The sequence below is a fragment of the Coffea eugenioides genome, chromosome 1 (genome assembly GCF_003713205.1).
Source record: "Coffea eugenioides isolate CCC68of chromosome 1, Ceug_1.0, whole genome shotgun sequence".
NCBI lineage: Eukaryota > Viridiplantae > Streptophyta > Magnoliopsida > Gentianales > Rubiaceae > Coffea > Coffea eugenioides.
The window spans coordinates 9,502,541-9,515,125 of record NC_040035.1 but is presented as its reverse complement, the minus strand read 5'-3'; the positions used below and the strand labels follow the sequence as shown (position 1 = coordinate 9,515,125).

The following is a 12,585-nucleotide window of genomic DNA, read 5'->3' as shown; positions in this document are numbered from 1 at the left end:
AATCTAGCTCCCCTGATTTATCTATGTTTTTTTTTCTTGCAAACAGAACACTGGTTTGCATATTGACATAAATTCACCACATTCTTTTGGCATTGAGAAGTTGGGTTAACTGTTAACATCGCATTTCACTATGAGCATAGCAAACTGGGATGCACATGCTGCACTTTATTTTTTATTTTTTATTTTTTTTGCATGTTAATAAATTTGCTATTTTTCAATTCTGTTTATAAGGTCTCTTTTCTTGCCTTCTCAATCTTGTTTCTTGTAGAATGGATGATAGGTCTTGGATCTTTATTGAAGACCGATCCATACTTTGAAAAGTGTCTGAGTGACTTCCTTAAATTTGCCTACAAAAAGAAGGAGGTTGGGAGTAGAATATATTGCCCATGTAGGCGATGTAAAAACTCAGAACGAAGAAAGGAAGAAACTGTGCGTGCACATGTAACAATGAAGGGGTTTTTGACCACTTATACAAATTGGATTTATCATGGTAAAGATCCATGGGACTTCAATCAAGAAAATATGAACAATGGAGTGTTTAGGCACACTGAAAATGATGACATGAATGAATTGATTCACGAAACACTTGGAAGAACACTTGAAGAGAATTCTAACATAAATTTAGAAGAACTTAGAGGAGCTTGTGATGAAGAGACTAATAAGTTTTTTAAGTTGCTGAAGCATGCCGAAACAGAGTTATACCCTGGATGTAAAAATTTTACTCTTCTATCATTTGTCATCAAGTTGTTGCATGTCAAGTCCGTTGTCGATGGAGCAACAACTCAATGACAATATTACTGGAGCTTCTCAAGGAAGTTTTTCCTGAGAATGAATTATTTCCAAGCTCTTATCGTGATGCTTGGAAGATTGTTAAAGACTTGGGTCTTAGCTACCATAAAATTCTTGCATGCCCCAACGATTGCTTGATTTATTGGAAGGAGACAGAACATGAAACCTTTTGCAGAAAGTGTGGAACTCCTAGGTATAAGCAAATTGTAAAACAATCCGATGATTCAAGTGAACAAGCTAACAAAGTTCCAGCAAAGCTTGTTCGCTATTTTCCTTTGAAACCACGTCTCCAAAGGCTGTTCATGTCATCAAAGACTGCTTCATTAATGAGATGGCATGAAGAGGAGCGCATCAAGGATGGAAAATTGAGGCATCCAGCAGACTCTTTAGCTTGGAAGCATTTTAATGACCGGCACCCAAGCTTTGCTAGTGATCCTCGCAATGTTCGTGTTGGACTTGCAGCAGATGGATTTAACCCATTCAAAGCAATGAACAATAAATACAGCACCTGGCCAGTGATTTTAGTGCCATATAATTTACCCTCATGGATGTGCATGAAGCAAACATCATTTATGTTGTGTTTGCTAATTGATGGGCCTAAAGCTCCAGGTAATGATATTCACGTATATCTTCAACCAGTAATTGATGAATTGAATGAGTTTTGGGATCCAGGGGTGCCTACTTATGATGCAGCTAGTAAGCAAATGTTTTACTTACGTGCTACACTACTTTGGACTATCAATGATTTTCCAGCTTATGGCCTATTTTGGTTGATTATTGGAGCTCAGAAGATGTCAAGGCATGTATTTATTGTCACATCTCTTTTGCTTTTGAATTAAATTCTAGTGCTATTATGATTTTGATGTGTTGTTAACTACCTTTTTCTGTTTTGTACATAATTAGAAGCAAAGCAAGATTAATAGCAAGAATCGAAAAAAACAAAAGATGCCACATCGAACAGGGCGAAAAGATCATGTGAACCTCAGGGAAGAGGTATATTAAATTCTAATGCTTATGTTTCTAGCAATTTTTACTGGAACATAGTCTTATTTAGAAATATTAACACTTTAGTTTGTACATTGAATATGTGGCAGCTTCGGATTAAAACTGGAAAAGAGCCTTCGAAACTAGACGTTTTTATTCATTCAAGACAAGGAAAACAAATGGATGAGTTGACTTCACAAACAATTGTAAGAATAGCTTTTAGTCACTTTTTATTGGTTTTACTTCATAAATAATTCTTTCTTCTGTCTGTTTTTCAATTTAGGCAACTATGAATGAGGAAATACAAAAACTGCCAGAGACATCCAGGGATGATAATTTTGTGAAAGATATACTCTATGAAAATATTCTTGGACCTGAAAAACCAGGTCGTCTTCGAACTTATGGGGTAGGTGCGACTCCAAAAGACGTGTATAGGATGTCAGATAACATGAATGATGGACAAAAGAAAGCATTTGAGGATGCAGTGAATGAGAAAGTGGAAATCATACGTGGTGAACTACGAGAAGAAATGAATTCGAAATTGGCAGATTTTAAGGAGGAGTTGATTGCTCAATTTGAAGCAAGAATGGTTTGGGATAACTATTTTGTTAAATATTATAGTTTTTGTAATTTTTTTATTGCTTTAGTTACTATTGGTCTTTGTTCTTCCAGAGGGCATCCACATGTGACTTGGCATCACTCCAAAGAAGAGAAATGAATGCAGCAAAACAATCTCAAATTTCGGACTCATTAGAGGTTGTCTATTAATTCATACAATTCGATTTTGTGTTCAAACTCTCTAAAATATCAGCAGCTATGGCCTGATTTTCTTTTCTTCACACTTTGTTGATAATGTAACAGGTTGGTGATAGAATGAACAGGGAAGTTGGAACAAATGATGCTGAAATGTACAAGGAAGTTGGAACAAATGATGCTGAAATAAACAAGTGTGAAATGAATAAAAAAGTTTCTTCAATTGCTGATATTCTTGAGGTATAGTATGCGTACTTTGAGTTGGTCCTTCTATAGAAGACCAATTTTGCTGAGTTCCTTGTTGATATTGAATTGTGCATGACTTCCTTGTTGATGACTATTTGTGCATGAGCTCCTTGTTGATATTTAATTGACTAGTCTTTTGTTATATCAGAACCATCATACAAAGAAGAAAAGGAGCAGGACTACTTGCAAACGACTTGCTTGAGGTACTGGAAAAGTTTCTGGAAATAACTCTATTCTGTCAAGTTTTCCAAATGTTGAACAATTTGATGGATTGGTATGAACTACGAAGAATCCCCCATGTTTCCTTAGGGAACTTTTTAGCGTACGAGTGGCCTAAGACTTTCTGGTACACTAGCATACTCAGGCAGCCAGCTAGCGTAGCTACCAAGCTAGGCAGTGTCTTGGTAATTCAAGATATCAATGTCCAAGAGTGGGGAAAATGGGATAATGACTGTCTAAACTTTGTACCAAGAGTTCTGTCCACTCAGGCATTTAAGAGATAATAGTTTTTTTTTTAGTGCATTTGAAATTGTGTAAATTTGAAATGTGTTATTGTACACTCCAAAAACAAAAATAACTATCTGGAAAACTCCATAATCCAAGCAGAGCCATATAATCAAAGACAAATACATTGCAAAAGTAAAATTGCTGACCTTTATAATCCACCATAAAAGCTGAGTTAAAAGGGTGCAATAGATTCTTGAGTTAGTCTCGAGTGGAAAGTGATCATTGTTAGGAATATGTCATTTTCACGAGAAAAACTTTTGCTCCTGTTCGTGTCTTTCCAACTAAGAAAATGATCAGTGCTGTTAACTAAAAACCTGCTTTTTATGTTGCATCTACGAAAAGAACAGAGTCATTATGGACTTTGAGTTTGAGTTACACACAGTTAATCAGAGACAGCATGGTTATTGGTTTGGCAAGTCAAGGTGTCTCGGAAATCCTGGCTTGGCTAGTACTGATCAAGAACAGATTTGATTGCTGAATTTCTTGGATCTCCACCAAGATTTTGTGAAAGCAACTCTCACTCTTGTGCATGTGTTCGTGAGCCTACTTTTTTGCCTTAATTAACATATTAAACTTGGCAAGTCGCACATATGAATGATGCCATGGATTGCTGCCTTTATTCCATTCACAGTTCTTGAAAGCAACTCTCATGGTTCCGCATCTGTGTTTGTGACCATACACTTTTTTGGGTCTTCCACATACTTAAATTAGTTGTACTTCTTTAATTCAGCATGTACTTTATAATAGTAACTGTTTGCCCCTTTTCAGTGTCTGTGAAAAGGTTGAATTACAAATTCCGTTTCAGTATCTATTGTTATATTAACGTTTTCTTCATGCTTAATGGGTTGGGGTTATATGAGCAGGGGACTAATAGAATACACTTTGCAGCCCTGGACTTGATGGTACATTGGAAGCATGCGGATTGGGAGATATGAAGATGTTTTTGAGAGATGTATGATAAAGTGTTGTACTTTTGAAGACAAGCACATTTTGGAATATATGAAATATCTTGTAATTGGAGCGAACAATATTAAATGATAAAGTTTGTAGAATTTGACTAAAACAATGTATGGTACTTTATTCTAGTGTATTGTGGAACTATATTTTGTTATAATATTCGATTTTAGGATATTTGAACATGATAATTATTGTACCATGAAAAATTTGATTTCTGGTCTTTATATTGGTGACTTTTTTGCGACGCAAGTTTTTGTCGCATGACATTGTGGATATTTTGTAGCGCATTTTTTGTGCCGCAAGTAGAGTGATGCAAATGCATGCGACATGTTGAAAAATTGTGTCGTTTTCTTTTGTAACGGCTACTTTTGTGACACAATTTAATTCCGTCGCATTTGTGCCGCAAAAAGGTTTTCGCGGCGGTTTTTGGACTTTTTGCAGCATATTTCTGGCGTCGTGAAAAGTCAGTTTTCTTGTAGTGATCATAGCTACATATTGTGCATATATCAATGATTTCAAGTTTGATAATAAGTTGTTCTTTGCACTCTAAGATTCTTGAAAGTAGCCATTCTATCTTGTTGTCTAGAAAATCAGACCTTGTTGCAGCATATAGGTCGGGGACTGCAAGTATAGTCTGTTTTACTACAAAATCTGTAGTACTTGCCTGATTTTTACTAACAACTCTGTGACATAGATATTGTTGCATTCATCCTATGTAACACAGACACTATTGCTGCATGCTATGCACACCATCTTCTTCATTAGTATTCTGATATTGTTGGAGGTGTGGAATAATCACCGGGGAGGACCAAAATTAAATGCTTTGACTGTTTGATTTGTAAATTTATCATTTTTCTAGTAAAACATTTTGCAGTGTTTTGGAAAGTTCAATGCACATACTATTGTATTAGTCCACACTTTTATTTTTCTCCTCCACTGAAGTTATAAGTTGTTAACTAAAACAAGAAGAAGAAGGTGATTGACCACTTTGGTCTGCTTTTGAACACTGACTAGACCAACATCATTCTCTTCCTACAAAAAGACCATTTGCTGGGAAGGAGATGGTTCACTTACTCACCTTGCGTTCTACACAGTATGATTGCTCTGAAAACCAACTTTCATCAACTACAACACCATCCTTCACTTCTCGGTTGTATGCAATTGAGGCCATAGAAGATGTTACTACCACTCTTTTGACAGATGAAACTCTTGCACATGATTGTAGCACATTCAGAGTTCCCTTTACCGCAGGGTCCAACACTTCTGCCTAAGAAATGAAGATAGAAATACTAGTCATTGAAGGCAATTAACTTCAAGGCAACAGTACGTTCTTGCTCCACAACAATCATCATATAAGCATTCATGCTCTTTCACATTCAGTGGAGATCTAAAATTTTTTCCACTCAATTTGATCCCTTCACACGGTAGCTGATATTCAAACCAAATTGAAGATACCCATGAAAGTAATTACTTAAACAAGTTTGAAATTTGGTCTTCGATAGACTATAATTCCATACAAACATCTCTAGAAAAATAAGTACTTTGAACAGAAAAAAAGAGAGAGAAAATAAATGATGAAAACAAAGAAAAGGAGGGATAATCGTATGACTCTGCAAAAAGATTTCAGTTTAAAACAGGAGCGCTCAAAATTGCAGCAAATCACTGAATTGGTTTGGAAAAATTATCCTGTTGAGGTTGTATCCTGTTGAGGTTGTAAAAATGGCAAATTGGGAGGAGGGAGAGAGGGGCAGCTAGCTAGCAGAGATGGGTTCCCAAAGAGGAAGCTCTGCAATGGGCGAGAGCTTCCAATGCTTCCGATGAGAGCTTTGGATGAGAAAGTGCCGCCGCCAGATTTCGCTTGAGGAGAAATGCTGCAGCTCTACAAAATAGAAGAGCTTCCGACGAGAAGGCCGAGAGATTCCGACGACAAAGCTGTGACCAAGATTTCCGATGAGAAAGCGGCGCCCAAGAGAAGAGAAAGTGAGGAGTGAGCTGGACGGAGAGAGTGAAGGGAGAGTGAGACAGACTTGAATGCCGAAATTGGGAACTTTGTTTGTGTTCAGATTGAGTACCTCGCATTCAAGAAATGCGAGGTCTCAGCTCGCATTCTCCAAATGCGAGCTTATTAAGCTCGCATTTGGAGAATGCGAGCTTATTTTTCTTTTTTTTTGGAAACACTTACCTCGCATTTGTGAAATGCGAGGTATCTGAACTCGCATTTCACAAATGCGAAGATCACATTTGTGGAATTAACTTCACAAATTACCTTCTTTGTAGAATAACTTTTTTTTTTCATCACAATTTAAGAATTTTCTCAAATATACTATGAGAAAATAGTATCCTAATTTTTTGTTAGTAATTCCCCTCTAATTCCTATGAAGAAGGAAAACCAATTTCCAATCAATTCTCCACCCATAAAGAAGTATATATTTCATTTATTTCCAATCAATTCTACACCAAAAAGCAGTATATACTTTATTTCTATCATTGTCATGTATTATGCCACCTGACCAAATTATTGGGTACAATTGATCATAAAAAAGATTTGTAGACATTTTAACTTGTACATCCACTAGCTTATGGAATGTGCACATTCACTTATAAAGCTGAATCTTTTTTGTGAATACGGATGCTAGCAAACCAGGCTTTAATTTCTTGGTACAGTTGTTATAGAAAACTTAAAAAACTTGATTGTTGATAGAATTTGCTATCATGTTTAATTTCCTTAACTAAAGAATATTGACTCATTTAAGAATCATTAGAAAATTCACTATGGATTATTAGGGAATTCAGAGGTCGTTAGTTGGAGCTGAGTGGTCCTTTTTTCTTTAAATATTTTTCCTAAATTATTCTTTTGCCATGATATTACTATTAATAAATAATTACTATTGTTTTGTGTTAATGGCTAGTAGCCCATGTTGTGGACTAGAATAATAACCTTTATATTTCATGCTTCTAATTTGATAAAGTATTTCTTCAACTATGGACCAATGTATATGAATGGGTTCACTAATAGTTAATCTGAAATTAGATTTAATCTGAAATGTATAATGTTTTTCAAGCTAAAATTCCCGAGTATAGAGAGAGTGTACATACGTACATATACAGAGGGACCTCTACATTTATCCGTGCATTTGACTAATGCGGTGACGCAAGGCTGAATTCAAAGTTGTAATTTGTAACTTCCATGTGGCATTCATTTATTCTAGAACAAGACCCATTCATAGATCAGATTTTTGGACTGGAAAATGAATCAATCGCTTAACTGATGATTACTTTTGCTCAACTTGACATAATTCATAATACTTCATATAATTAAAGCTCTTTTTCTTATTTCTTTCAAATCAATATCATATAACTAAACCACCTGTTTGATTGATGAGTTTTGCTGGGATGGCAACCGGGGCAGGCACCCGCGGGCACCGACCCCGCGGGGGGTCATTGGGGCAGGGGCGGAGGGGAATTTCTTTCCCCCCGTTTAGAAACGGGGCACCCCCGTCCCGCCACCCGTTTGAATATATATATGTACATAATTATATATATAATGATATTATCAATTATACTACTAATTATACATGTTTATTAATAAAAATTATTAATTATTTATACTAAATTTATTAATACATTTATGTTAAATTCTTAACTATACTTAATACAATAACACTTTTTTCTAAAAAAAACACAATAATAATTTAGTGATTGTATTGTATCAAAAATGAAAACTTGATTATTTTAGTTATATTTGTTTTATCATATTAGATTGTATTCAAATAACCTTTGTTTAATTATTTTTATGAGTTTTAATTATGAAGTTACAATGAATAATAATTTGGTGATGTGTTGATATTTTAGTACTTGATTATTTACTCAAATTTAATTATAATAAAATTATATAATAAAATTTTTTTAGCCCCACTAGTGCCCCGGGGAAAGCGGGGCCAGGGCGGGGGAAGCGGGGGCAGGGGCGGGGGGAATTAAAATGCACCTCCGCCCCATTGCCACCCCTACACCCTTTTTTTTTTTGGTTGCCTGCCACGGTATCCAGGGCTTTGCCCTGACTAATCCGTTGGTCGACCCGGGTCGCACACCTGGCTGTGGTGGGTGAGTCTCCCAACAAGGGTAGCTGCATACGCCAAGTTTCGAACCCGACCCCTACACCCTTTAATGGGAGTGAGAGGGTAACAATTATCATTAATGGTGTTGGGTACATCACTTTGGACTCTTTCATTACCTACTTTTGGGTCTTCCGTTACCCAAAATTCATTACCTACTCGATTGGGCACTTTCACTTCCGTTATCCATCAATCATCATAATAAAAAAACAAAAATAAAAACAAAAAAAACCAAAAATCAGGAAAGCAAGAGAACAATAGCTGCCTCCAGCTTCTCTCATCTTTCCTCCAACTCTCCTACCTCCTCACTTCCCCCTTTTTGTTTCATCCCAAGATCTCTCCTCTCCTTTTTCTCCCTCTTTATCCCATGAAATTTTTCCTCCTTTTCTCTCTCACAAAAAAAAAGTCTTCGTGTGATGAGATTTTTTTTTTTTTTTTTTACTTTCAGTAAGAATTTTGAAGTCAAAATTTGTTGAAATAGTGTGCAATGCTGGGATTATGGTGGAGGCGGTGAGAGATGGCCGTGCTGTGGTGGCAGTGGCAAAGGGATAAAGAGAACCACCAAAACCCAAAACAAAAAAAAAAAGGAAGAAAGAAAAGGAAAGCAAACATGGGAGATCTGCCAGCAACATGCAAGAAATCAAAGGAAAGGAAGCAAAATAAAAAAAAAAATGGTGGAAGGAGGAGCCGGGAGGTGACGGTAGGAGCTGCTGGAGATGAAGAGAAAGGAGCAAAGAAAAGATAACAATTTTCCTTCTTCCTTTTTACTATGAAAAGTCATTGTCATTATGGTGACTACCAAACACAAGATTTCATCAAAAGAAATCTTGACGAATTCATCATCATTGAGGGGTCTTCTATAGTGATTGCCATTGCCATTACTTAGTAGCAACCAAACGGGTAGTAAATATGATGGAAGTAACAAACTAATGCGCGTGATGCACATACTCTCATACTTGATGAAATTTTGTAAGGAGACGTTTCATTTTTGTAATTTCTGCTGCATTGAAGTACAATGAATATACCTATGGGATGAAGGGTATGTTAGCCCAACTAATGAAAATTAGGAATTTTTTTTTGTAACATTTAAAATTACCAAGATTTATGATATTTTTTTAGAGAGAGTACAGATCAATTGTTTAATACAAGTAATATATTCAACTAATCATGCAAACCTAGCTTTTTTATTTTTCAATTGTCCCTAAATGCTTTAGGTGCATCAACCCTAAATTTTTATAGTTGACGTTGTTTTATAAAATCAAAGGTAACAGACAGTAACAACTGCATTCAGAAGCTAGACAGTAATAATTAGAGATTTTCGTATTAAATTCACGCATCCTAGTATCTTAGGTTAGATACACAAAACCACAAAACTGACCATTCGATGTATATATGATAAGCACTAGAAAACCACCATCACAACAGGATGTTTACATACAGAGAGAATCTTATACATTGGAATAAACCAGAAAAAACAAGAACAAAGAAAAAAGAGGAAAAAACAGCATAAAAACTGTCCTTAGACATCAAATCAATTGACACAAATTAAGCATAATAGAACTAATCTCAGCCAGTGGTGGAAAAAGGATATGGACATGGGGGCACCGTAACTTCCGCAATTCCTTCGAGCATCAGGCTCACCTTCCTCATTGTAGGCCTAAGAGATGAGTTTTCTTGAATACACCAAATACCAACCATCACAAATCTCTCTAGCACCATCATATCGTTTAGAGCTTCTAAATCATTTTCCACAAAAGCATCCAACCTTCCTTCTTGGAAGCAGTCCCAAGCCCAATCAGTCAAAATAAAAAATTCTGCATGACCAATTTCAATGTCCTCCACACATTTGCGGCAAGAAATGATCTCTAGTAACAAGACACCAAAACTATAAACATCAACCTTAGAATTAACTTGAGTACTTCTGAACCATTCAGGAGCTACGTAGCCTTTCGTTCCTCGGATATTTCCAGTGATAGATCGACTCTGATTAATCATCAAGAGTTTTGCCAATCCAAAGTCAGAAATGCGAGCATTGAAGTACTCATCAAGGAGTATATTTTGAGGCTTTATGTCACAATGGATAATCTGAGTACTACATTCTTCATGAAGGTATACCAGCCCCCTTGCAATCCCAATAGCAATCTGAGTCCTTATACTCCAACTAGTTTTGGGATTATTTAACAGCAATCTTGCGAGAGTGCCATGGCTCATATATTCATACACCAATAGACGATGTTGTCCTTCATCACAGAATCCAAGCAGGCCGACCAAATTCTTGTGGTTAGTCTGGCCTATTGTTTCCACTTCAGCACGAAATTCCTTGTCAGCTTCTTGATCCATTCTGTATAACTTTTTCACCGCAACAGTAGTGTTTTTGGATCTGATTTGCAAGTCACCTTTATAAACAGTACCAAAAGATCCCCTGCCCAACTCTTCATTGAATTCATTTGTAGCTTCTGCAAGCTCTTTGTACGCAAAATAACGCAAATTTGTATTCAGTGCACCAGTATTTGGATGAGTTATTACCTTCTTTTTGTAGTATATGAAGTAAAAGCCCAAACAAGCAGTGGCAACGAACACCAAAAAAGAGCTTCCGAGAAGCACAGACCCAACAAGTATCACAGTTCCTCGGTTTTTTGGCTTTGAACCTGCCAGAACTGGAGGAAAAGTTTGAAGTACAGGAGGAGCATCCCTTTTGCGATATTTGATGAAAGCTTTTGACTGAAGGCTAGTGTCCACTCTCCCATTAGAAAGTGGCAGCTTCTTCTTCCAGCAACTGTTGTCTCTGAAAATGGCCACAGCACAGAAACAGTCCTGCAAACAAGCTTCCCCACAAATAGTTTCATTTGAAGGATTTATTTGCTCGAAGTCAGACAGTGGCCAATCTATGTCACTCGCCACCACAAAATCATAAAGGTTTTCTGCGGAGCCCTCCTCTACTTCATCGCAGACAAGAGAAGAGTTTGGCTTGCAGCTCCCGTACTTGTCATTTGTATCAAGCAATACATACCCTTCTGGACACGCACAAACCGGTCTTCGAAGTTCGAGGTGGCAAACGCTGTTAAATCCACAAGCTCCACTCCCTTTTTCTCCTCTAATGTTGGTACATATATTATCTGGTATAGACCAAAGCATTGTCCAGTTTGGGTTGCCAGTAGAAGTCCTAGGATGATAATAATGTGCAAAGACCCCATCAAAATCTATTGTTGCCCTATGATAGTTTTCTGATACTGGTGGTAATGGTATTGAAACTGGATTGAGCGGTGTTCTTTGATCGTTCCTTTTCCTTATGTACATGTCCCCTCTGCCATCAAAAGTAACTTGGTAACCAGAATTCAATGCATCTGTAGAATCAGAAGTACTACTATTGTAGTACTCAGCCTCATCATCCACATTTGTTGGCGCACTTCTGGTAGCAAGCACTAGATTCCCGTCATCAAGAAAACGGAGATAAAATCTTCCTGGGGAGAAGTTTGTTGCTGACTGCCGAGAACGGAGAGAATCGCCAGTTTCCAAGTCTTGATAGGGCAAAATTGTATCAGCAGGATGTCTAAAGCTTTCCCAGAGTGGGCTACCATCACTCCCCTGGAGGACAAAATTGCCTGTATCATTCATAAAACCGTGAACAAGTTGATTAGAACCAACATTAGCACTCCAAAGTTGTATGCCTCGAGGGTCACGGAGTACAAGCCCTGTCTGAGCATCAAGCTTTACAGTCGATCCTCGCAGCACTGGATTTGTTGAATTAACAAACCAAACTACAGTTTTGTCTGGAATTTTGTGATACCATATGGAAAACAAGAAAAGATCCTTATCCTGAACTTGCTGGAATCCGAATGCAAAATCTCCAGAAGGTGAAAGCCAAGGACTGGCAGATTTTTCCCCTGCAGTCAAAGTACTGCCCTCAGGGACAATACCATTTTTCTGAGACAAAGCAGAAATTGGGAAGAGAAATAGGAAGAAGAAGAAGATGAGTTGTATGCATAGGTATGCCATTGCACTAGATAGTTTAGTCGTGGTATGGAGAACATGCACTCCATGTTATGATATATACACGGAACAATAGGTCGCAAGACTTTAGAGTCAACTCTTATCTAGTACTAGTGTTTGCCTCTCTGCCACAATTTCTATCACTAATTACTCCTTTGGAACCGCATCCACATACACAGCTGGAATCTGGTGACTATCTCTGGTGGTCTTGCCCCGTGGTCCAGTTAACAGGTTACAACGACGACCA

The 12,585-nt window shown here is 37.2% G+C and overlaps 2 protein-coding genes across 2 annotated transcripts; one reads left to right on the top strand and one right to left on the bottom strand.

Moving 5' to 3' along the window:
- Positions 1–785: 785 nt before the first annotated feature.
- LOC113767387 lies at positions 786–4,370 on the top strand. Its single transcript, XM_027311464.1, has 9 exons — positions 786–1,495; positions 1,543–1,588; positions 1,693–1,782; positions 1,884–1,979; positions 2,057–2,362; positions 2,446–2,529; positions 2,635–2,766; positions 2,921–2,975; positions 4,143–4,370. The coding sequence occupies exons 1-8, from the start codon at positions 786–788 to the stop codon at positions 2,972–2,974; spliced, it is 1,518 nt and encodes a 505-aa protein (XP_027167265.1). The 3' UTR covers position 2,975; positions 4,143–4,370.
- Positions 4,371–9,712: 5,342 nt separating this feature from the next.
- Positions 9,713–12,377, bottom strand: LOC113751260 (G-type lectin S-receptor-like serine/threonine-protein kinase RLK1). Its single transcript, XM_027295200.1, has one exon. The coding sequence runs from the start codon at positions 12,342–12,344 to the stop codon at positions 9,915–9,917; it is 2,430 nt and encodes an 809-aa protein (XP_027151001.1). The 5' UTR covers positions 12,345–12,377; the 3' UTR covers positions 9,713–9,914.
- Positions 12,378–12,585: the final 208 nt, after the last annotated feature.

Bases quoted from the DNA above. Each gene is read 5' to 3' on its own strand.
- LOC113767387 (XM_027311464.1), top strand. From the start codon at position 786: ATGACAATATTACTGGAGCTTCTCAAGGAAGTTTTTCCTGAGAATGAA. The intron at 1,783-1,883 runs GTATATTAAATT...AATATGTGGCAG, and splicing joins ATGTGAACCTCAGGGAAGAG to CTTCGGATTAAAACTGGAAA. The intron at 2,767-2,920 runs GTATAGTATGCG...TTGTTATATCAG, and splicing joins CAATTGCTGATATTCTTGAG to AACCATCATACAAAGAAGAA.
- LOC113751260 (XM_027295200.1), bottom strand. From the start codon at position 12,344: ATGGCATACCTATGCATACAACTCATCTTCTTCTTCTTCCTATTTCTC.